The sequence below is a fragment of the Mesoplodon densirostris genome, chromosome 2 (genome assembly GCF_025265405.1).
Source record: "Mesoplodon densirostris isolate mMesDen1 chromosome 2, mMesDen1 primary haplotype, whole genome shotgun sequence".
In the NCBI taxonomy this organism is placed as follows: domain Eukaryota; kingdom Metazoa; phylum Chordata; class Mammalia; order Artiodactyla; family Ziphiidae; genus Mesoplodon; species Mesoplodon densirostris.
The window spans coordinates 129,899,883-129,926,732 of NC_082662.1; the positions used below are offsets into that span (position 1 = coordinate 129,899,883).

The 26,850-nt window shown below is 39.1% G+C and overlaps 1 protein-coding gene across 1 annotated transcript in view; it reads left to right on the top strand.

The window, feature by feature from the left end:
- Window positions 1-26,850, top strand: part of PLD5 (phospholipase D family member 5) — a 473,171-nt gene that overhangs the window by 419,152 nt on the left and 27,169 nt on the right. The window contains exon 6 of the mRNA XM_060088384.1: window positions 23,775-23,972. Coding sequence (XP_059944367.1) covers window positions 23,775-23,972 — 198 coding nt within the window. The remainder of the gene's footprint in view (window positions 1-23,774; window positions 23,973-26,850) is intronic.

The following is a 26,850-nucleotide window of genomic DNA, read 5'->3' on the forward strand; positions in this document are numbered from 1 at the left end:
TGGAAGTTTTAGCCATAGCAATCAGAGAAGAAAAGGAAATAAAAGAAATCCAAATTGGAAAAGAAGAAGTAAAGCTGTCACTGTTTGCAGATGACATGATACTATACATAGAGAATCCTAAAGATGTTACCAGAAAACTACTAGAGCTAATCAATGAATTTTGTAAAGTAGCAGGATACAAATTTCATGCACAGAAATCTCTGGCATTCCTGTACACTAATGATGAAAAACCTGAAAGTGAAATCAAGAAAACACTCCCATTTACCATTGCAACAGAAAGAATAAAATATCTAGGAATAAACCTACCTAAGGAGACAAAAGACCTGTATGCAGAAAATTATAAGACACTGATGAAAGAAATTAAAGATGATACAAATAGATGGAGAGATGTACCATGTTCTTGGACTGGAAGAATCAACATTGTGAAAATGACTCTACTACCCAAAGCAATCTACAGATTCAATGCAATCCCTATCAAACTACCACTGGCATTTTTCACAGAACTAGAACAAAAAATTTCAAAATTTGTTTGGAAAAGCAAAAGACCCTGAATAGCTAAAGCAATCTTGGGAACGAGAAACGGAGCTGGAGGAATCAGGCTCCCTGACTTCAGACTATACTACAAAGCTACAGTAATCAAGACAGTGTGGTACTGGCACAAAAACAGAAAGATAGATCAATGGAACAGGATAGAAAGCCCAGAGATAAACCCACGCACATATGGTCAACTTATCTTTGATAAAGGAGGCAGCAATGTACAGTGGAGAAAGGACAGCCTCTTCAATAAGTGGTGCTGGGAAAACTGGACAGGGACATGTAAAAGTATGAGATTAGATCATTCCCTAACACCATACATAAAAATAAGCTCAAAATGGATTAAAGACCTAAATGTAAGGCCAGACACTATCAAACTCTTAGAGGAAAACATAGGCAGAACACTCTATGACATAAATCACAGCAAGATCCTTTTGGACCCACCTCCTAGGGAAATGGAAATAAAAACAAAGATAAACAAATGGGACCTAATGAAACTTCAAAGCTTTTGCACAGCAAAGGAAACCATAAACAAAACAAAAGACAACCCTCAGAATGGGAGAAAATATTTGCAAATGAAGCAACTGACAAAGGATTAATCTCCAAAATTTATAAGCGGCTCATGCAGCTCAATAGCAAAAAAACAAACAACCCAATCCAAAAATGGGCAGAAGACTTAAATAGGCATTTCTCCAAAGAAGATATACAGACTACCAACAAACACATGAAAGAATGCTCAACATCATTAATCATTAGAGAAATGCAAATCAAAACTACAATGAGATATCATCTCACACCAGTCAGAATGGCCATCATCAAGAAATCTAGAAACAGTAAATGTTGGAGAGGGTGTGGAGGAAAGGGAACACTCTTGCGCTGCTGGTGGGAATGTGAATTGGTACAGCCGCTATGGAGAACAGTATGGAGGTTCCTTAAAAAACTACAAATAGAACTACCATATGACCCAGCAATCCCACTACTAGGCATATACCCTGAGAAAACCATAATTCAAAAAGAGACATGTACCAAAATGTTCATTGCAGCTCTATTCACAATAGCCCAGAGCTGGAAACAACCTAAGTGTCCATCATCAGATGAATGGATAAAGAAGATGTGGCACATATATACAATGGAATATTACTCAGCCATAAAAAGAAACGAAACTGAGCTATTTGTAATGAGGTGAATATACCTAGAGTCTGTCATACAGAGTGAAGTAAGTCAGAAAGAGAAAGACAAATACCATATGCTAACCCATATATATGGAATTCAAGAAAAAAAATGTCATGAAGAACCTAGGGGTAAAACAGGAATAAAGACACCCACCTACTGAGAATGGACTTGAGGATATGGGGAGGGGTAAGGGTAAGTTGTGACAAAGCAAAAGATAGGCATGGACATATATACACTACCAAACGTAAGGTAGATAGATAGTGGGAAGCAGCCACATAGCACAGGGAGATCAGCTCGGTGCTTTGTGACCGCCTGGAGGGGTGGGATGGGGAGGGTGGGAGGGAGGGAGACGTAAGAGGGAAGGGATGTGGGAACAGATGTATATGTATGACTGATTCACTTTGTTATAAAGCAGAAACTAAAAAAAAAAAACTATTTGAAAAAATGTATAAATGAGATGAGGATGGGGACAAAAATGGAATATTGAATAATAATTTATTTAAAAGAAGAAAGTAAAAATTTTAAACACAAAATTTAGATCAAAAACAATAGAAAAGAGCTATCAAGATGGTATTTTTTAATACAACCATATTATCAATTACATTAAATATAATTTGTCTAAACATGCCACGTAAAAGACAAAGATTTTCAGAGAAATAAACAAATCCACAGTTATAATTGAAGACTTGCATTCACCTTGCAGTAATTGATAGAATAAGTAGGGAGAAAATCAGTAAGGATATGGAAAACTTGAAAAACACTATCAACAACTTGACGTAATTGATGTTTATAGAACACTTTATCCCTAAACAGTAGAATTGATATTATTTTCAAGTGGACATGGAACAATTACCAAGAAATCTCAAATCATCAGCTGTGAAACAAAATTTGAACCTTTCAAAAATTGAAATTATACAAAATATGTTCCCATATCATAATGAAATCTATGAATCTATAAATGAAAAAGTGAAATCAATTTTAAAAAAGATATCTGGAAAATATCTTATATATTGACTCGGTCAAGAGTAGATCATAAGGGAAATTGGATAATACTTTGCATTGAATGAAAATGAAAATACAACATTTCAAAATTTGTGGATGCAACTAAAGCAGTGCCTTGAGGGAAATTTATAACACAAAATACTTATATTAGAAATAATATTTCAGGTGAATGAAATAAAAATCTGATTCTTTGAACAAATTAGCAAAATTGATAAACATCTAGCCTAACCAACCAAGGAAAAAGGAGAGAAGACACAAATTATAAATATCAGGAATTCAAGAGGGGAACATCACTACAGATTACACAGACATTAAAAAGATAATAACAGAATACCATAATCAACTCTATGGCCATAATTTTGATGACTTAGATGAAATGGATAAATTCCTTCAAAAATAACAACTACCAAAGCTCAGTCAATAAGAAAAAGATAACACTAATAGTATTTTATCTATTAAAGGAATTGAATATGTAATAAATACTTACCATAAAGAAAACTCCAGGCCCAGATGGCTTCATTTAATATTCTAAATAGTTAAGGAATTAAAGTAATTCTTCACAAACTCTCCCAGAATCTAAAAGAGGAGGAAATATTTCCTAACCAATCTTATGAGCATTTCCCAAATACAAAAATGTGACAAATACAAGGAAGGAAGACCAATATTTGTCCTGAACATAAATGTGAAATGCTCAACAACAACATTTTATATAGCAAATAAAATTCAATATAAAAAGATAATACATCATGACCAAATAGAGTTTATCCCAGGAATGTAAGGCTATTTCACTATTCAAAAATCAACCAACATAATACATTATAAGAAAACACTAACAAAGTATAAGCCATAGAATTATAGCAATGGGTACAGATAAAGCCTTTGACAAAATTCACCATTCATTTATGATACAGTCAGAAAACTGGGAATAAAAGGAACTATTGTTAACCTGATAAAGAGTATCTGAAAAAGACCTATAGCTAACATCATATTTAATAGTGAAACACTAAATTATTTCCCCCTAAGGCCAACAACAAGGCAAGGATATCAAGGCAAGGATATCTCTTCTTACCAGTCCTAAGGCATAGTGTACTGAAACTCATAGCCAGTGCAGTAGGGCAAGGAAAATAAATAAAAGGCATATGGATTGGAAAGGATGAAATAAAACTCTATTTGTAGATGACATGAATGTCTATGTAAAAGTTCCCAAAGACTCTACAAAATAGTTACAAAAACTAATAGGTAAATTTATAACAGTTGCATGATATGAGGTCAACATAAAAAAGGAATGATTCCATCTACAGAAACATTATCAGTTTTCTATATACAATATTTTTATATATAAAATAGAAACATTATAAAAGCCAGCATTCCTATGTAATAGCATGAACAGTGGAGATTAAAATTTTTTTTAAAAAATTACCATCTAAAATAGCATCCAAACCATGAAATATTTAAGAATATGTCTTTAAAATATGTGAAAGATCTTTATGCTAAAAACTGCAAAGCACTGATGAAAGAGATAAAAAAGGATATTAAAAATGTAGAGATATACAGTATTTGTGGTTTGGAAGATGCAATATTTTTATGATGTCACTTCACCCCAAACTGATGTACAGATTCAGTGCAATTCTGATCTGAAATCCCTGCAAGACTTTTGTAGAAATTGGAAAGCTGATTCTAAAATTTATTTATAGAAGTCCAGGAATTAGAATAGCCAAAACAATTTTAAAATTGAAGAACAATGTTGGATGATTCACATTACCTGATTTTCTGACCTACTATAAAAGCTAAAAAGTCCAGACATATATCCCCATGTATATGTATAGCTGATTCGCTTTGTTATACAGCAGAAACTAACACACCATTGTAAAGCAATTATACTCCAATAAAGATGTTAAAAAAAAAGTCCAGACAGTATTGTACTAGAGACAATATAGATATCTAGATCAATAAAACAGAATAGTCAAGAAATATATATATATGACATTCTTACAAAGCAAAACTATAGGGACAAAAAAAGTCAGTGCTTTCCAAAAGCTGAGGTTTGAAGAAGGGGTGACTACAAAGAGGCACGGGGTAACTTTTGTGGGTGACGACTCTGTTCTATACACTGATCATGGTGGTGGTTACAGACTGTATATCAAAACTCTAAGAGCTGTATGCTATGAATCATACCAATGTTTTTGTAGGTCAGTCTCCCAAAGCAATAGAAATAAAAGCAAAAATAAACAAATGGGATCTAATCAAACTTACAAGCTTTTGTACAGCAAAGGAAACCATAAACAAAATGAAAAGACAACCTACAGACAGGAAGGAAATATTTGCAAGTGATGTGACCAACAAGGGCTTAATTTCCAAAATATACAAATAGCTCATACAACTCAACAACAAGAAAACAAACAATTCAATAGAAAAATGGGCAGAAGACCTAAAAAGACATTTCTCCAAAGAAGACATACAGATGGCCAACAGGCACATGAAAAGGTGCTCAACATCACTAATTGTTAGAGAATGCAAATCAAACCTACAGTGAGGTACCACCTCACACCGGTCAGAATGGCCATCATTATAAAGTCTACAAATAACAAATGCTGAAGAGGGTATGGAGAAAAAGGAACCCTCCTACACTGTTGGTGGGAATGTAAGTTGGTGCAGCCACTGTGAAAAACAGTATGGAGGTTCCTCAAAAAACTGAAAATAGAGTGGGATCCAGCAATCCCACTCCTGGGTGTACAACCAGGCAAAACTATAATTCAAAAAGATGCATGCACCCCTCTGTTCACAGCAGCACTATTCACAATAGCCAAGACATGGAAACAACCTGTCCATCGACAGATGAATGGATAAAGAAGATGCGGTACATAAACACAATGGAATACTACTCAGCCATAAAAAAGGATGAAATAATGCCATTTGCAGCAACGTGGATGGACATAGATTATCATACTAAGTGAAGTAAGTCAAAGAGAAAGACAAATACCATATGATATCACTTATATGTGGAATCTAAAACATGACACAAATGAACCTATCTATGAAACAGAAACAGACTTACAGACACAGAGAACAGACTTGTGGTTGCCAAGGAGAAGGGGGAGTGGGGAGGGATGGAATGGGAGTTTGGGATTAGCAGATGCAAATTAGTATATATAGAATGGATAAATAACATGGTCCTACTGTATAGCACAGGGAACTATATTCAATATCTTGTGATAAACCATAATGGAAAAGAATGTAAAAAATGTATATATATATATATATATATATATATATATATATATATATATATATATATATATATATATATATGTATAACTGAATCACTTTGTGGTACAACAGAAATAAACAAAACATTGTCAATTAACTATTCTTGAATTTTTAAAAAAGAGCTATATGCTAAAAAGGGTGAATTTTACTATAGGTAAATTGTACATTAATGAAAATGGAAAATAATTTTTTAAAACCTGTGGTTTTATAATGGTATTGGCTTCAAAAACTATCAGTAAACTAAACATTAGTCTTAAATATATCAGCTATTTAGTAATGCAGTACAGTCTGGTAGTTCTGGATAATCGATCGCAGGATTTTAGAACAGGCTTCTTGTAGGTCCACGATTCTTATGGAGAAAACAAAACCGGTAATAGGATAAAGCATGGCTGATTTTCAACATTCTGTTGTACATGTGTTAAGCCTGAGTCACCTCAGTGAATATTGATGAGCTGCTCATATAAATTATGCTCTATGTTTCTTGCTGTCATTTTAACATAGGAGACTTTTAATATGTATATAGGATCACAATTTTTCTATGTCACAAAGATAACTAGAGAAAAAAATGATATCTGAGGTGTTGCTCTCAATGTCTACAAAATTGCTGCATTCTAAAAACAAATTTAAGTGCATGTTGTAGAAAAATGTGAAATTATCTGAGAAGGAGAAATTGAAGCCATCTCTCCTATAAAAATCAAAGTAGGATTTTTTAAATAAGTGGAGACCCAGATTTAGTCACTATTATCATATTGTCTGCATTTGCATAAATGTAATGTATCAAATATAGAAAAATTAATCTGCCCTTTCATTTAAATGTTCAGGCATGTGCTGGTGGTATCACCTTTTTGTTCATTTCAACTCTAATTTATAAGTAAAAAGGTCATTTGGGATCAAAAAGTGAAATCTATTGAACTCTTAAAAACTGAGTGAATAGAAATGTTTAATGGCAGGAAGAAGAAAACAAACTGAACTATGGGGAAACAAGGCACAAACAGGAAGCTGTTTCTTTCCTTCCCCACCCACCCTTCCACGCTCTGTGCTCATTCTTGGGCTTCATAAACAGCACTGAGAATGCTGGTGAAGCCTGGCTTGACTGAGAAATTCACCAGAGACTACTTCCTATCTAGTCCCTGCTCAACTACCTCCTGCCCAACTTCCTTTAAGAAGAGCCTCTCAAAAAGATAGAAAACTTTCCTATACACACTTAAGAAAATTGGCAAAGGTCTGAGGGGAAAGGTTTCCTAATCACCAACAGCATCATCAACAAAAGAGACACTTCAGTTACTCATCTTATGAACTTCTTTTCTGCATGGACCATGTTCATCTCTTCCTTCTTGAAATGCCCCTCAGTTCTTTAATTTTTCAAACATTTTTCTTCTATGGCAATGAATACTTTCAGTTCATCTCCTGCCTTTTTGATTGGTCCTTTGTCTCCTTTTGTGGGTTCTTCTTATGTACTGAGCTCTTCCCTTAATTAATGGTGTTCCCTGTGATTTCATTCATCCATTCATTCATTTAAGAAATACTTATAAAAAATCCATTATGCCCTAGGCACTGGAAATACGGCAGTCAACATTGTTTTTAATAAGGGAAAATATAAAAGACAAAAGCACTCATATTATAATCCATTCTGAACAGCCTACCTATTCTTCCTGCAACAACCATCTACTCTTGTAGTGGCACCCATCATTTCTGTGATGATGGCTCTCACATTTCTGTTACCAGCTCAGACTCAGAGTTGCCAACCCACTGGACCACTATGCAGAGCGTAGTGGTTCAGAGTGTGGATCCTGCTCTGATTGTGTTCATATTCTAATTCCACTCCTTACTAAGTATTTGGCCTTAATTGTTATGTGCCTCAGTCCCCCTGTGTATTAAAGGGGGATAATGATAGTGCCTGCCTGACTTACTTGTTCTGAAGACTAAAGCAGTAAGAACTCAATAGATGTTAACTGTTTTCACCAGTTGAATTTTGCAGATCAACTTCAAACTCACGGGGTCTGCATTCAGATGTGCTCTGTTCATTGTTCACTCTAGTCACCCACTTTAGAAAGCCAGGAGTCAGCTCTGTCTCTTTCCATTCCCCGTCCCCACACATTCAATCCTCCCCAAAGTCCTGCAACAATTACCTCCTATTTCTGTGGTTCAGGACTTCATCATCTCTTCCTGGCCCTGCTGCTTGTTTCCTTGTTTCTTTCCTCCCAGTTCAGTGTCAGAGGAATTGGGTAATGTCACTTCACTTCATTAACATTCCAAGCATAATTCCCAAACTGGTGGCCTGAAGACCAACTCAACAGGCAGATGTTTCGGGTTGTCCAGCAATACTAAACAATAAAATTTAATTTTAATGTCATCATGTGGGGCATACACTCCCTAGGTCAGCCTCAGTCTCCTCTATTCATAAGGTTTCACATGCATTTACGTCACATGTTTGTTCTGGTGCCCAAGACAGTTGGGTTTCTGACCTCTAACATGAAGGGTAATGGGCCCACTCCTTAATATACCAGCCTTTCAGATCTGCATCCCACCACTTACCAGACGTTCCCCTCCTACCACTCATTCTCTCAGAGTTTATGCTTCTGACATTTCTCACCTCCATGCCTTTGTTCACACCCTTTATTCTGCCAGACGTCCTCCCAACTCTGCTTGTTGAAACTGTAGAGTCTCAAGATCCTTCAAGATCTTTATCAAATTTCTCTAACCCCATGAGGCCATTCCACATCCACCTAATTTGGCAGTCATCTGCCACTCAAGTTATTAGCTATTTTAATCACAGAGTACTTTGCTAAAACCTATGAACATTCTCCTTATGAACCAGCAGATATACACCACACCTGCTGAACTCCATTATGATCCACAGGTTAAGAATCCCTTCTAATCAGATGCAATATCTATCTCTCTTACTTGAATCCTACGGAATGTTGGTGATCTTTTCCTTAAGCTACTTACAGTTTCTACCTTGATTTATAGCTTGTTTTTGTTCTCTCCCAACTGCCACCACTCCTTCACACCCCAGCCCACCCATGCTCACAGTTGTTCATCACATATGCTCAGTGTTTAATTATTGAATTGAACTGAATTATTTATAAAGCCTGGATACCAGTCTGTGACCTGACTAAGCAGTTACTATTTTACAAAATTGCATTGCTTATAAGATTGGAGAAATTTGTCATTTTATAAATTATACAAGGGCAAACATACCTTTCTGGTAATGTTTGTTTGTCAGACTGTTTTCTATGCTATAACTGCCCTTACACATTTATTTCTTTTGAATTATTTATGACAGCCATGTCTTAGTAATGCAAAAAATGTGTGGAAAGGGCTTCCCTGGTGGCGCAGTGGTTGAGAGTCCGCCTGCCAATGCAGGGAACGCGGGTTCGTGCCCCGGTCTGGGAGGATCCCACATGCCGCGGAGCGGCTGGGCTCGTGAGCCATGACCACTGAGCCTGCGCGTCCAGAGCCTGTGCTCCACAACGGGAGAGGCCACAACAGTGAGAGGCCTGTGTACCGCAAAAAAAAAAAAAAAAAAAAAAATGTGTTTAAAGAATTGAGTAATTTAACTTTTATTTTAGGTCCAAATAAGAATGTTGAAGTCGGTGAATGAAACATCTGGCCTTTTAAAAAATTTATTTATTTTCACACTCAGTGGCATTACATTCATTTGTTTCCATCAGGTCACTCTTACTGACCAGTTTTCTCTGTCATTGGTATTTGGTGTTTTAGTGGCTCTGATGCATTTTTTTAAGATGCTCACAGGACACATTCATGGTTGATCAGATCCTACTGCTCTCTCACTCATGCTAGACTTGGCTACACTTTGTAGGAAAACGTTAAAGAATCTTTCATGTTCAAAACACACTGGGCTAGCTAATGGATCATCCTCACAACACTTTCACCTATACAATAGTTTGAAACATCTCCACCCTATAAGATTGCCAGTCTGGTTCCAAATAAGATATCCTTAAAGACTTTTTTTACTGTTGTGGTCTTTCAAGTCAACGTTGGTTATATTCTTGGGGAAAAAAAGACTAAATTATGTATTTAAGGGTGAAACAATACTAAATTATTAAACCATACTAATTATTGCAGTAAGTTTTCCCATTCTCACCCACCTGTCTATCCCCATGCAAGCCCATGCCGTGTTTCCTAGTTTAGGGCCTTTGACTAGCCAGTTAGCAGCAACGGCTGGGCTGCCTCCCACTTCCTTAGAGAGGGTCTTCCCACTCCAGATTTTAAAGAAGGTGACTTCCCATGAGCTGAAAAACTGGTTACAGCCAAACAATTTGCAAATAAATTGATGCCATTGGTGTAACATTGTTACATGATAGGGTTTCCACATTTCAAATTTTACTCTATTTTTGAATATTAACACTTTCTATAGCATCCTGTCTCACAAACTTGAGAGAGATGTTGGTTGCATATGTATTGAAAGGAATCATAAACACCAAAGGGACACAGACATGACATCATAGTCTCAATAGAGTTGTGCTTTGAGTTTTTGTGGCAGTTAAGCTCTGGGAACTAACTGAATCATAAGAGTTGTATCTTCATACCCCAGTCCATGTTTTTAAAGTTAGGAAAGCAATGCATTAAACAATGTTGGAACACCTTGAGCAATGTTCTATTCCAAGCATCAGGTAAGGAGGGTGTGGTGAATGCTAAGATGAAAAACACAATAGATCTGTGAACAACATAGATGAGTCAAAGGTACATTATGACACAGAACAAAAAGAAATAATGCCTTTCAAAAATTCTGGCTGAATGTTATCCTTATGAAAGGCAGGGCAGAAGCAGCTTGGGGTGTTCATTCCTGATTCAAATCCATGGAAATAGCCCTAGGAGAATGCAGTTGAGGTCATTAGATGTGAGAGTTCATTCGTGGAAGTTTAGGAAGCCAATAAACAACACCCTTGGGCTTCCCTGGTGGCGCAGTGGTTGAAGGTCTGTATGCCAATGCAGGGGACGCGGGTTCGTGCCCCGGTCCGGGAAAATCCCACATGCGACGGAGCGGCTGGGCCTGTGAGCCATGGCCAATGAGCCTGCGCGTCCGGAGCCTGTGCTCCGCAACGGGAGATGCCACAACAGTGAGAGGCCCGCGTACTGAAAAACAAAACAAAACAAAACAAAAACAAACAAAAAAAAACACCCTTCTCTTACCCTCCTGAGCTCCAGGCCATTTTTAAAAATACCTCCAGGAATCAGACAGATGGTGATTAAACTGTCAGCTTTATCACTGATGAAGCCAGAATGGAAAACGTAGTTCAGATATGTGGTCAAAATTGGGCCTCCTACTACTTTCCCAAGAATTAAACATGCCCAAGTTAAAGGCATGGCCACTGCAAATCTGTAGGTTGCTTCTGTGCGTGCCCCATGGAGGGCAGGAGCCAAATGTCCAGAGAGACTAAGCTGCTCTGAATGAGGACAGGCCTGCACTGTGTCTGCTGCTGCTGCTGCTGCTGCTGCTGCTGCTGCTGCTGCTGTATTTATTCCCTAGGGATATCACTCTTTCTTCCATGGGAGGAGTAAGTGATGGAGCGGGTGGTAGAAAGAAGATGGAAGTTACCCTTTTCAATATAATTCCTGCTGACAGTAAGGAAGGGAGCGAGGTAAATCTGCTTGAGCCACACCATGGCAGAGCTTGGCAAGTGCATTCATAATTTTCATATGTAAAGTGCAGCAGGTCACTTCATGTCCTGGAACCTTCTCTGAAGGGTGTAGGTGTGGCAGAAGTGTGCATATAATTGGATAATAATAATAATAGCAAACACTTGTTATTCTTTGTGGGGGATACTGTCCTAAGCAGATTCTATGTGTTTATTTAATCATTGCAACAACCCTATGAACATTATTATTATCATCTCTTCTTGACAGAGAGATTAAGGAACTGGTCTGCTGCCGACACAAAAGGTTAAGGAACTTGCCCAGAGTCATACTGGAGAAGGTTGTGAGAAATAGAATTCGAGCCTGAGTCCTTGCTGTACCCTCTAAAGCAGATAATCACCCTGACTGGCTGGCCATTGCACTCAGGGTTGCCAGCCAGCCCAGTGATGGCCCAGACCAGAGGAGAACAGTCTCTTTTCACCATTCTGAGATGTTTCTAGAGCTACATGGACAGGGAGGAGATGAGAACCAACAGAGCTTGTAGTATAGGTGTAACATTTCATTTTAAAAGCTAGGTAGCCTCCCTCCCTAGTTGTTCCACCACTGTGGTGTCAGAAAAGTGTCACAGTGCTGCCCATGAAGGAATCACTGAAGGGGGCAACCTGGGAACCTCCACTCCAAGCTACCAAGGAATGAATCAGGAGGAAGGGAACAGACAGAGGGCAAAGCGTTTCTCTGAAACAAGAGGGAGATCCTTTGTTTTGAAAAATTTCAGAGCTTTTCTGTACTTCAAGGTCTCAAAGCAGGCCCTGAATACTAAAAGAGTTCATTAAATTATAATATACAAATGAAAACCCACTAAGTTCTATCCACTTGCCCCTTCTTCCCACAATTAGATGACTTGGCTGCAAAGAAGCGTAGCATAAGATTCATACATTGGGTGGGTTTCTTTTTTTAGAACAGATTTTCTCTCTCTCCGATTTCCTTAAGTATTTCATCTTTGCATGAATAAGAAGGGGGCAAATGGCTGCAATTCACATTGATGTTAATAACCTGGTACATACATGGGGCCAGGTGTTTATTGTACAAGCCTGAAAGGCAGATACAGTCACTCAGGTCTGGCCCAACATTTTGTCAAAAGAGAGTAGATCCTTGGAGGGTTTGAAAAGGGGATCAAATGCAATGAACTGAAAGTGGCATGATCTCAGCTTCCTCGCTGTTCATTTAGAAGACAAGAGAGAAAACAGGAATGATAGGAGAAGCTGTAGTAACATTTTGGAATCATTTTCAACTCTTCTAAAGAAGCAGGATAAAATTAAAGTAGTCCAAAAAATAACTGAAATGTGTTTCCAATTTGTTTCATTCCCTTCTACTCTCAACCCCATTCTTTTAAAATTCCTTCCATTGAACATATGTATATGTATAACTGATTCACTTTGTTATAAAGCAGAAACTAACACACCATTGTAAAGCAATTATACTCCAATAAAGATGTTAAAATAAATAAATAATAAATAATAAATAAATAGAATAAAATAAAATAAAATTCCTCCCATTAACATTCTCTGCTTACTGTTTTATCTATTGAATTTCCTTTGACTAGCCAAGAAATCAATGTATGAATTCCTTACAGCCAAAAGTCAAAGATGCCAAAGGAATAATGGTACTTATAAAAGATGAAGCACTGATGGAAGGAAGGAAGGGAGGGAGGGAAGGAGGGGAAAAGAAAAAGCAACACCCTTCGGGCTTCCCTGGTGGCGCAGTGGTTGAGAGTCCACCTGCCGATGCAGGGGACACGGGTTCGTGCCCCGGTCCAGGAAGATCCCACATGCCGCGGAGCGGCTGGGCCCGTGAGCCATGGCCGCTGAGCCTGCGCGTCCGGAGCCTGTGCTCCGCAACGGGAGAGGCCATAACAGTGAGAGGCCCGCGTACTGCAAAAAAAAAAAAAAAAAAAGAAAGAAAGAAAAAGCAACACCCTCATTCATTCTACTGTCAACTGACAAAAAAAATGCACAACCTAGAAGTTGAGAAATATGTTTTGTCAGACGGACATACTGAAGATTTAAGCCTGGCAGACAGGCTTTCAGATAGCTCTGAGAAGTAATGGAAGAGCCAGGGTATATAGGAGTTTTGCAAAAACAAACCAGGTAGTGGAACATCAAAAGATTTCTGCTAACTGAAGAAAAAACAAACATTTCAAGTTAATGAATTTAGCACCTTTCTACGTATGGGAAGATGCAAGAGTCTGGGCTCACTGAAATCATTCCTTTGATATGCACCTTATCTAGGGCCAGTATCCTATTTGTCTCCATCCTGAAACCCCTCTGGGTGAACAGTCTGGGGTGATTGCAGACAAGAAATTGATTTGTGAGTTCCTTACAGCCGAAAGTTAAAGATGACAAGTGAAGAGTGGTACTTTGGAAAGTAACATCCTTTGTCTACTTATATGGCAGGCAACATTCTTCGTCCACACTATGAAGGAACACTGTGAGGTATCTACACAGCATTATTGGGCAAAAGAGCCAGGACTGAAATCACAGGACATTATTCTGTGATCTTGCAAGTCACTTCCTCTTTGGGGAGCTCAGTTTCCTTAATTTTGAAATAAGGTTGAACTAGCTGTTCTCTAAGGATCTTACATTCTCCTTTTTTCAATTAGTCACGTTCCTTCTGGCAAGCATTTTTATTCCCACTTGGTAACAAAGAAAATAAGACATCAGGAAGCTAAGTGGTATAGACCACTCACTGTGGAAGTGAAGGGGCCAGAGAGCACATTTCTGAGCAGGAGGCTGTCTTTGAGCTGCTAAGATTCAATTCTTTATTTTCCATCCCTAGTAACAAAAATTTCACCGTGAGGGCAGGAACAAAATCAAGTTAGAGCTCCTAGTGATTAAGTTTCCTGCAGTAACTCAGAATATAAATCAGCAGCTAGCTGGATGCATGGGAGTTGCTCACAGTTGCAAGTTCTTTTGTGTTTGTCAAGAAAATTAAAGAAATACTTGTTCACATTTCTATAAAACCATGAAAACAACAAACCAGATGTCCATAAATGATAGATTGAGCTGTGGTTAGGCTAATCTGAATTAATTATTCTGAGTTACAGCAAAGAACAATGCTAATGCCTCCCCTTATTCTGCTGACAAGAGCATCCATCAGATGCCTGCTTTGGCTTCTGTATCACCAGTAAAACCCACTAAACCAAGCCTGTCTCCCTTCATTCTGCCTCTCATGTCCTGAGTAGAAGGTGTTTCTTTTCTTCTCTCACTGCATTTCCTTTCATAAATCCCTTCCACTAATTTTGAGAAAATAAAGAAAAATGTTCTTTTGGTATAATTACATTTCCCCTAATTCTTATTTTGCTTTGAAATGGAGACTGCTAATATAAATAGAAATTCCAGGGCAGAAAAAACAAGGACATGCATATAAACAGTAGGACTTAACCCTCACCCAGGGGAACTTCTAGTTCCTCTTTGTAAGTAATTCTTCCCAGAAGATGAAATATTAAACTAAGCTTTCAGCTTCCCTGCTCACTAGCTGTGTGTTTGGACAAGTCCCTTAGTCTCTCCGTACCTTAGTTTCCTTACTTGTGCAATGGGTTGTTGTGAGGTTTAAATGAACACAGACTTGTAAAGCATTTAGAATAGTGTCTGGCGCACAGTAAGCACTATAGTAACTAGTACTACCTCTGTTGTTATTTCTCCCTAAGCAGTAAGTTATAGTATCTGCTGGATTGTCTCAAACCCAAACACTTCAGAAAGTTTTGCTCTGGTTGAAAAATCTTCAAAACAAAAGCCAATTTCTTTTTTTTTTTTCCATCTTCATTTGATACCAGCCTAAACCAAGTATGTATATTTAGAAATTGTTTTGAGTCATTCTAAGATTGGGAGAATGATACAGAGAGGAAGTAAAATTCTCTTTACATCTCTAGAGGGCAAAGCTTGGCTTCTTCCATTGCCTTTCGATTCTAAAGCTGTAATGTAGTCACAGCAGAATGATGTCAGAGATTGCAGATAAAAGGTCACAAAAAGCAGTTTACACAACAGGGGGAAAGGAACACTAAATCTTTGTTTAGAATACGGTCATTGGGAATATTTGTTGCTGGAGAAAATCTAAGTAGAGTGACCACTTGCATGTTGATGATGATAAATGGTACATAAGGGGAGCCCTGGGGATGATAAATGCTGAGAATGTTTATAAATATGTTTCCCTCTCTCTGATCATACCTAAAGGGACAAACATCATTCATAATTATGGTGCCATTAAAATAAACGTTTTTATTTTATTACTTCCAGGTTTTCCATTAGCTTTTAAAGAATTGGTTCATCAGATTTCCAGATTAAAATGTGTGATGGTATTCATTCCAACACAAGGTACATAACAGATTCAGCGACTGGAAGACAAAGAAACATGGAAAATGTTTCAGGAGCACCACTTGGCCTTAGGTTTTAATGGGCGAAGTCTCTTCCCCAAATGCAGCCTTTCTGTATGCCTTTACACAGAGCCATTATTGCCTTCATTCATCCATTCCCGCTAAACGCTTCCTGCTTTGCTGCCTGGGCCGCTTCCTGTTTCAACTGGAACCGTGTTGACTACCTAGTACTCCCTCTACAGTGTGACTTAGGATAGAAGAGCAGCAGTCAACACACATTGAGTGCTGGTCCCTGTGCTTACTGCACTAACTTGTCTGCTTACTGCACTCACAACCGTGTGATGGGGATGCTCTGGGGATAAGAAAGTGTCATTGCCCTCAAGCCAAAAGCCAGCCTGCATGCTCGAGATGAGCAAGTTGCTTGTAACAAGGAGGAAGAGTGACACTGTGGCCACCTGCAGGATGTAAGGAAGCTGGTTTTAGGAAGGACTTATGGGGTTCGGACTTTGTGCAAGGTTTTGTTGGGGAGGGTATAAGTAATCAAGGGCTTTGCTCAGGATTGGATGCTATCAGGAGCAGGGCAACTTTGTGATTGGGTGTTTTAATAAGTTATCTGGGAACTTCCCTGGTGGTCCAGTGGTTAAGAATCTGCGTTTCAATGTAGGGGACGCAGGTTTGATCCCTGATCAGGGGAACTAAGATCCCACATGCCGCAGGGCTACTGAGCCCACGCGCCACAACTAGAGAGAAGCCCGTGCACCACAATGAAAGAGCCTGTGTGACTCAACTAAGACATGATGCAGCCAAAAGTAAATAAATAAATAATTTTTAAATGCAATGTGATTAAAATTTAAAAAAATATATAAGTCATCTGTATGGGAGGGGGATGAAGCAAGGCTAAAACTGTGATTGGTAAAGAAGCAGCAGTCACCCATATTAGCCAGGATGGGGGGGTCTTTGGTCATTTCTGTGGCTTGGACAATGCTCATGTTTTGTCTGTGTTCACACACAATTACAGAGAGGTCTTTTTTTTTTTTTTCTCAACTTCATCCTGGACAGTCAACAGAGTGGCCTTGTCTGATGCTAGTGTTCTGTGAAAGAGTTCATGTTTAACAGGAGATAACCAGGGCATAACTTGAATGCCAGGTCAGTTCTTAGAAATATCAAGGCCAAGCTGACAGTCCTGTGCCAGCTTCCGGGCGTCAAGGGCTATTTATTCATTCTCAGTGGTGTTAAGAAGTTGAAGAGCTAGGCTAAAGTCATACAGCTCATGAGTTGAAGGGGCATAATGTTAATAGAACTCAATCTGGTCCCTAAGCCCAAACACTTACAAACGATTTGCCCTCATTTGGCTTTTATGAAACATCTGTTTTCATCTTCCTGGATTTCCCAGGAGAATCCAGGTAAGCTTCCTGGCATATTCTGTGGAATGAATTGTATTGAGTCTTGAGAGCAACACTGACTTCAGTAAGAATCCAAGTCTAACGTGACCTAAACACAATCTATTTCAATGACAGTCTCTTGCCCTCCTCCTTCTGTGCCTTTGTCAGAAGTCAGATCTTGTTCAAGTATTCATGTGTATGGTTAGAAACACCCTTAGTTGGTGACCTCCTGCCTTTTAGCTCCAGCCACTCAGTTTGATAGAAGTGTCTTGAGGTTAATAAAGTGAACCCCTTTTTAAATAAAATGTTCTTTTAGTATGGTAGAAAGTGCTGAGGAAACTTCCCTCAAGGGCATAGGGGTACAGACAGCCTAAGGCAGGTGAAGCAGTGAAAAAAACAGACTAAGGAGACAAAACAGACAGAGTTCAGAGATAAGCTAGGCTACATATTTGCAGTTACCTTGGGCAAGAATAGTGACCATGGCCTCAGTGCTCTGAACTCTAAAATGGGAATTAGAACATCTACCTTAAAACGTGTACTTGGGCTTCCCTGGTGGCACAGTGGTTGAGAGTCCGCCTGCCGGTGCAGGGGGCGCGGGTTCGTGCCCCAGTCCGGGAGGATCCCACATGCCACGGAGCTCTGGGCCTGTGAGCCATGGCCGCTGAGCCTGCACGTCCGGAGCCTGTGCTCCGCAACGGGAGAGACCACAGCAGTGAGAGGCCCATGCACCGCAAAAAAAAAAAAAAGTGTACCGTTGGGCTTCCCTGGTGGTGCAGTGGTTGAGAATCTGCCTGCTAATGCGGAGGACACAGGTTCGAGCCCTGGTCTGGGAGGATCCCACATGCCGCAGAGCAACTGGGCCCATGAGCCACAACCACTGAGCCTGCACGTCTGGAGCCTGTGCTCTGCAACATGAGAGGCCGTTATAATGAGAGGCCCGCGCACCGCGATGAAGAGTGGCCCCTGCTTGCCGCAACTAGAGAAAGCTCTCGCACAGAAACGAAGACCCAACACAGCCAAAAATAAATAAATAAGTAAATAAATAAAACTAAAAAAAAACCCAAAAAACTATTGAAAAATTAAAAAAAAAAAGTGTACTGTTAACAAACCTTAACATGTAACTTTATGGCTTCTGTTTTTATCCCTTGCTATGCTCCATGCTCTGGGCCCCCAAAGGCAGGAACCAGGTCTGACTTGTTCCCTGCTGCAGCCTCAGAACCCAGCATGTGACCATTCCAACACCAACTCAACCTAGCCACAAACGGTCTCTGAGGAATGAATTTTATGCCCTCACACTTGACTGAGTGTGTGGAATCTGTTGGTAGTTAAAGTAAAATGGCTCATGGATAAAGAATTCTGCCATATCTGTTCCTGATTCAAACAAGGATGTAGTAGAAGCATCCTCAGCAGGCAGAGAAGAAAGGTGGACCTTGGTATAGCTGAAGCTAGCACTGTTTGAGCCAGGCACTGAGCTAAATGTTTTACATACATGTTTTCATCTATTCTTTGTAGCAATTCTATGATGTATACCCATTTAAAGATAAAGGAAGCAAAGAGGTTAAGTACCTTGCCATTGGTGGAGTTAGTCTGTCTTCAGAGCCTGTTCTGGGAGACGACTTCCTGCGTCTTGTTAGGTCATATCGAGAGGTCTCTCTCTCTCCCCTGTTCCTCTGCAGGCGAAAGCTATCAGAACTGCTATCCTGACACCCTTCTAGATTTCAAATTTCACATTAACACTTACCCAGATTATTCACGCCATACCATATTGCAGAGGGGTTGCTTTCTTCCTAGGTATGGAGAGCTTGCACTAGTGTAGTGAGTACTTCACTCAATATTATTCTGTGTATTAGGAAAGAGTCAGTAGAGAATGACAGGGGGCAGTGGCTTTGTTCCCCAGTGACAGCAGAGATGATGTAACCCCCATGTGGAGACTAGGGGACAGCTGTTCCCAAGGAAAGAGGTACACAGGAGAGCACCGTATTCTTGTCCAGCGTTTGAACAGAAGACTCCAAACATACTTGTTTGCCATGTGTTGCAAGTAACCTGAAATCTCTAAATGTCTGATGTGGAAAAACAAAGGATACCAAAGAGATCCAAACATACTAAAAGCCAATCATGGCCACCGAGTTCAACTTTTGGTCACAAAAATCAAATGATTCCCTGGATTAGTACTTTCATGGCATTCTGCCTCTGGCTCTACTGGGCTTGGATAGAGCTGTGGATAAGGCAGTTTCCACTCAAAAGACTGTGTCAGGTTCTGTACCCCATTGTTGGTAAGTGCAGGAACTATGGTTAGAGGACAGTTGGCTCATTGACCAATATAAGAACTGTCATTGATGCCATCATTGAGCACCGTGCTTGTGAAAGTATTCCAGGTGGATCTCTGGGGCCAACACGGCCACAGGTTTTATGTGTCCATGTCCAGGTTTGCTGCTCCAGGGCCCTTGGCACCAGAAGAGAGGTTCTTGTTAGATTCGGGTGCTCAGGATCAGAGGCCCTCAGGCTGACCTAGAACCAGGGCTTCTGGGTTGAGAAGGAAGCTCTGACCACCATAAATTCATCTTGAAGGCCAGGTATTCATTTGGTAAACATTTTCCAAGCAAGCACTATAGCTCAGCACTGGAAATAAAAATATGAACTTGATGCCTTCAGAGACTGTAGAGTCACTTAGGGGAAACAGACACACAAATTTTTTAAAACTATAATACCGTGTAAAAATGTGCCACATCAGAAATATGTGCAAGTACGGTACTAGACAAAGCAGGAAATGTGGTCAGAAAATTCTTCATAGAATTAACAGCAGTAGACCCATGGGTTGCTTACTAGCCATGTGTTAAGGTCAGTATAGCATAAGGGACCAAGCACACAGGCTTTGAAGTTAGACCAAAGCTCAAATCTTAGCTGTGTCATCTACCATTCAGCAAATAACCATCCAAACCTCAGTTTCCTTCTATGTAAAGTGGAAGGAATAAATACCATTATATCTACTATCAAGATGAAAGGCACACTGCAGCAGTTTCCTAGGGCTTCTAAACCATAAACTTGGTGGCTTAAAAGAGCGGGACTTTTTCTCTCACAGGTCTCTGAAGGTGCTAATGGAGACTATTTCCTGTCCTCCTAACCTCTGGTAGTGGCCAGCCATCCTTGGCACATTGGCTTGCTGATGCATCATTCCAGTGCCTGTCTTCATATGTTCTTCTCCCCTGTGTGTATGTGGCACAGTGTCCAAATTTTCCTTTTCTTATAAGGATGCCAGTCATATTAGATTTAGGGCCTACCATAATTCAGTATGATTTCATCTTGATTGCATCTGCAAAAATCACATTTCTTAATAAGGTCACATTCACAGGTTCTGTGTAGAAATGAATGGGGTCAGGGGACACTATTCAACACAGTACACACAACAAGTGAGCCCTCAGTCAATACTAGCTATTAAAATTAGGATTATTATTAAATTCTAACAGCAAAACTTGTAGATAGATATTATCCTCATCGAAAAATAAACTAGAATTTAAGGGTTAAGTAATTTACCCAAGGCTAGTCAACAAGTAAGCTGCAGAACCAAGATACAAATCTGCCTCATCTGACTTTAAAACCTGGGAGGGTCACCAGCCACATTCAGGCAAGAGCCAGAAGGAGCTGATCTTGACACACAAACAGAAGTCTCTGGTCAGTATTGAGAGGCAGGTTGGGCAGGGAGAAGGGAATACATGGTGGGCAGGACATTGATGTCCCAAAGCCATAGATGGCAAGGCTGGAAGACCCCTGTAGACTTTATAAGCCCAACCCCTTCATTGTTCAGAAAAGGAAAAAAAAGGACTCAGAATTGGATGACTTGCACGAGACCCTATAACCTGGTTGGTGAAAGATCCTAGACTTCAATCCACATCTTTGGCCTCAGGTCATTGTTGTTTGTCCCTTTTTTCCTGAGGATGGCCCCAGGCCAGGCCAGCCCCCTGGACATGCACTAACCTTGCCTGTGTCTGGCAGGCAAGGAAACATGTCAGGGAGGGGCAGCTGCTTACTTATGTGGGAACCTGTCTCAGCTCTGCTGACCCCACTCCCACCACCAGACAAAGAGCCTATTTATAAAGCTAAACTGATACAAAGTTGAAAACCCTGAAATGATCAAGGCTTCCTTGGAGAAGATAATGTGGCAGCATCGACTCAATCTGGGAAAAGGCACAGAAGTGTGAAGGTCAAATGCAGAGCCTACTATTCCTGAGATTCTATCATCAGAGACTGTGCAAACAGCAAGGTGGTCCCCATCTCAACCTGGAATGGGATTAGCAATTATTAGCAGTTATGCTAAACAGTTTCTGAAAGTCCTTGAGATTAGAAAACACATAAGTATGTGTAAGTCTCTCCCCTTGCCACTGTTAAGGCCTGGGTGTTGAAGGCTCTGCGCCCAACTCCCTCATCCTATCTCCACAGCCAGGCAAAGGGACCTTTCCAGTTCATAGCCTGTCCACATCTCCTCTGCCTCACTACCTCCCTCCCCATGTCCTTCGGCATAAATGCCAAACTGTCTATCCCAGCACAAAGGCATCTGGGAATCTGACACACCTGTCCCACCTGCCATCAAATTAAAGTATTTACCCACTCACACACACATACACATTCTCCCTTATCTCCCTCAGCTTCAGCTGCACAAATCTGATTCTATCCCACAGACCTCAGTGCCTTTGCACATACTTGATATGCCCTCTCCACTCTAGTTCCTCCCACTTTCTTAGCCTTTCTTAATTGTCCTTAATGTTTGTGTCCATTCAATTCTAGAAATCTGTACTAAAGCAATCCTTGTACAGGTGCACAGAGATGTATGTACAAGGGTACTCATTGCTTTATATTTTGTATTAGAGGAAAAATAAGGACAAGTCCATCAGTAGGTTAAATAACGTGTCCATCTATTCTGTGGGCACTGTGGAGCTGCTAAAATGATGCCAACGAGGTACAGATGAATGTGAAAAGATCTCCATGATGCACTGTATTAGGGAGTCCTAATAGGAAGGGAGAGATGGGCCCCTACACAGTTGGTGACCTCTCCCATAATCCTGAGAAGCGTATTGAGTAGGGGGGTGGAGGAAAGTAATGAAGTTAAACACCTTCCAAGGTGTCCCTGACAAACACCTCACTGGGTTTTCAGATCATGAGGCATGTGTATTTATGCTGCTAAGACCAAAATTTCACTTTTTCACTTTCATTGACTAAGTCAGAAATCATCTATAATTTTTCAAAGTGATAATAGAATTGAAGCCAGTGCTGCTACGTTCCTGGGTGTATTTGATCAAGGGTGAGAAAACCTGCATCAAATTCTGAATCTACCCCTGACTAGATCTCTCACTCGGGGGGATATATTTTTGCTTACCTGTGTAAGATTTACTTTCCTCATCTGTGCATCGAGGGAGGTGGACAAAATAATCTCTATGATATCTTTGCTGAAAGGTTCTATTGGTCTCTTACTCTTGAGGCTTGTGCAATGTTAATAAGAATAATAATTGCTAATATATTTTAAGTGGTTACAATGTGATAGGCACTATTCTGAGCCCATAAAATATATTAACCGTGTTATGCATCATAGCAATTATATGAAATAAATACCATTGTCTCCTTTTTATGAAAGAAGAAAATGATGCCCAGAGATTAAGTATCTTAAAAGTCACACAGGGCTTCCCTCGTGGCACAGTGGTTAAGAATCCACATGCCGATGCAGGGGAAACAGGTTCAAGCCCTAGTCCGGGAAGATCCCACATGCCGCAGAGAAACTAAGCCCACGTGCCACAACTACTGAACCTGTGCTCTAGAGCCCATGCTCCATAACAAGAGAAGCCACCACAATGAGAAGCCCACATGCTACAATGAAGAGTAGCCCCCGTTCGTCACAACTAGAGAAAGCCTGCATGCAGCAACAAAGACCCAATGCAGCCAAAAATAAATTTATTAAAAAAAAAAATCGTCACACAAAGTCACACAGCTAGAAATTTGTGGAGTTGGAACCTAATTCCAGGCAATCTGATTCCAGAATCCATGATCTAAACCATTCTGTTATGCTGCAAGTAAAAGTCAATCTTTATATTGCTGCATGATTTAAGGATTCATACCAAAAAACTTAATGTTGAAGAAAACAATCTGAAGAGCTGATATAAAAGGTGTAGGTGAACATGGAAAAATTATCTGTAAGAGCTCAAATGCAAAACTCCAGCAAAAATTTTCCTTAAATATTTAAGCATTTTAATGACACATCATTTCTGTATACCATAATGTGACTGTATCTACATACTTACAGATACAGTGTATATATATAGTTGTTACAGTATAACAGTTGCAAGAAAAAATACCGCTATTACTATTATTGCAGTCTTTTCTCTGAGACTACTACATTTTTTTCTCTGAGAGTAACACCATCACGTGTACATGGCATTGATGCTTTCGTTTTAATTTCACAGATGAAAGAACTTGGTGTCATCTTTTACAACTGCAGCTGCCTGGTCCTAGATTTACAAAGGATATTTGCTTTATATAGTTCATTAAAATTCAAGAGCAGAGTACCTCAGACCTGGTCCAAGAGGCTCTATGGGGTCTATGACAATGAAAAGAAATTGCAGCTTCAGTTGAACGAAACCAAATCTCAAGCATTTGTGTCGGTGAGTTTTGCCCTCTTCTCCTCCTCCTCCTCCCCTCCTCCCTCCTTCCTCCAAAGGCCCTTTATTAAGTTGCAATGTTCAAGTTTGATCTTGCGTTGGGCAAAAATGAATTTGACAGATCAGTTCGACACATCCCTTGAAGAGTTAAAATATATCCATTCTTATACTCAATCATATGCTGTCCCTAGTTATAATAACAATACATGTGAATAATCATTCCTAGTTTCAGATACTTTGCATTATCTGATTTGATCCCCCCAGTCACCCCTTAAGGTAGTCCCAGGATTATGACTGTGTTACAAATGAAGATATTGAAGTTTATCTACTAGCACAAAGACCGTCAGATGGCAGGTGCCAAGAAAAACACAAGCGCCCAGGTCTTCTGATACCATATGCTATTTTTGATGCCTTTCATCAATGATTTTCAGACTTGATCTTAGCAGTAGAACCCGCTGATGAAACAAATCTGAGAGAACCCCAGTGTAAAACAGACAAAAGCAGAACTATTGTATTTGATTGGGGCAGAAGGGCAAGAGGCCCATCCAAAAGGGCAGGGCACCATTTCCAGGCCTCTGATTACACTTGAAAACCACCACCACCTGCCCACACACCACAGCTATCCCCACAGTGTTGCTGAGAGTGGGCAATGTAAATATCTGGACCTACAGTCCTGATCCTCAAAGTTTAAAGTATCTAAGAACCAGATGGGGAACCTGTTTAAAATGCAAACTTACAGTCCCCCTCCTCACCAGGATCTGATCCACTGGACCTGGGTGAGACCTTAGAATTTTGATTTTAAGCAGGCTTCTGAATTGATCCTGATGCTCAGGTAAACTTCTCTAAACCATGCTCGCAATTTAATATGGCTGTTTCTCCACTGTCAAGCTGTGCTTCTATGCCAACAACTTTTATGTCACTGAAGAGCTTTTCATGGAAGAGTGAATAGTAGCCTTTTTGCTTATTAAAATGAAAGCACATTTTGAAAATTTAGAAATCTGGCAGTAGAGGGAAAATTGTAGTTGCTTGTCTTAAACAAATTCACACAAGTGTGAATATTATAAAATAGACTCTGAAAGATTTTCGTCAAGTAGAACTAAAAAAAAACCCTTTTTTTTTGGTATGTGTGGAGGTCAATAATGCAGTAGCATGTAGCATATCATATAGGGCATTTTACTAATAAAATGCATATATTCAATTTTATTTCCTTTCAAGACAACCCTATAAGACAAGAAAACCAGATATTATTCTCAATTTGTAGATTAGTTGCAATAAGAAATTTGCCAAGGAACCACTAATCCAGATGGTAACATGACACCCCAGGAGTCCAGTAGAACAGATTGAAGCAGTAAGAAACAGATGAATTATAAGCAAATTTCAGATAGTTGCTGGATTTTGAATTTACAGTTTGAATCTTAGAGATGAGTGAATGTCATTGTTGCATAAATTTAAATTCTGACCCTTAAAAAAGTGGGGGAGTCCTCCTTTGTTGATCCCAAAGTTAACATTTGTACTTCAGAGAGAGGACTCAATCCTCTAATAAAATCTATGAAACTGCAAGGGTTTTGCTGTATTCCAGGGCAAATTTATAAACTGATTTTTATTAAATGGTTTGCCACAAAATAAGTTGAGCTTTTTTAACAGTCCTTCAGGTATAGTCTTTAAACCATGCAGCACCTTTGTTTTCTATTTTTATTTATTTTATTATTTTAAATTATTTTATTTTCCATTTATTATTAATATCTCAAGCCTACCTTTGAATTTCAGTTCAACAGATATTAATTGAACACCATTTTTACAGAGGTATAAAATCTTACAGGTATAAGATAAATAAAAGTCAATATTCTCAATATTGGAATTGGTATCATCTACTTAGAGCTCCTTGATCTCGCCTCTGTTATAGCATTTATCACATTTTTGTAACTATTTATTTATTACCTCTCCCACTATTTTATCAGGCTCTGAAGGTTATATACTGTACTCTCTTCATTATTGTTATTCCCAGTACCTCCCTCAAGCCTCCCTAAAGCAGCAATAAATGTTGGATTGGTTTTACTAGTAGTAATATCAATAAGAAGTTCCAGGATACATATAGTTTTCTGAGTATATGTGCCAAACAAATGCCAAGACAAATTTATTTAAGTTCAAAATATTTGTTTTAAAATATCTTAAAATAGTATATTATATTTTTATCAGCTGACGGTCCCAAGACTAAATTAACATACAAAATATATATATTTGAAGGCCTTAAGAATTATCATTACCAAAATTAGATTTTAGGTGATAATAACTTAGCATGGTTAAATATAAATTTTAAGTTATGATATAGATAAGAATTATTTCTTATTTTCTCATGGAACACAAAGAGGCACTTGGTTAGATTTAAGTATGTGATCTCTAATAACTTGGGGCCAGATCATTCTAATTTTCTTACATTCCCCATTGAAATCAGAAGATAGGAACAATAGGTTTTTGTCCTATTTTGTGGAGTTCTTTTTAGAGCTCTTGAGGCTATACATTTGATTTCCAAGATAAAGACTAGTTAGTTCAAGGTCTGTTTTTATTGATCTGGGTGATAGACAGATTTCATTTCTTATTGTTTATTGTTTAGTTCATTCATCCATCAATCATGTAAACTGAGATTTATTCAGTGAGTGAGGACAGACATTGAATAGAACTTGGTGCTACTCTGAAAAATATAATTAAATACCCCCTTTATAATCTCTGCTATACATTTTAATTACATTTTAATAGATTTATTGATATATAACTTACTACCATAAAATTCATGCTTGTAAAGTGTAAAACTCAGTGGGTTTTAGTATAGTCACAGAGTTTTACAATCATCTCCACCTTCTAATTTTAGAATATTTTCATCACC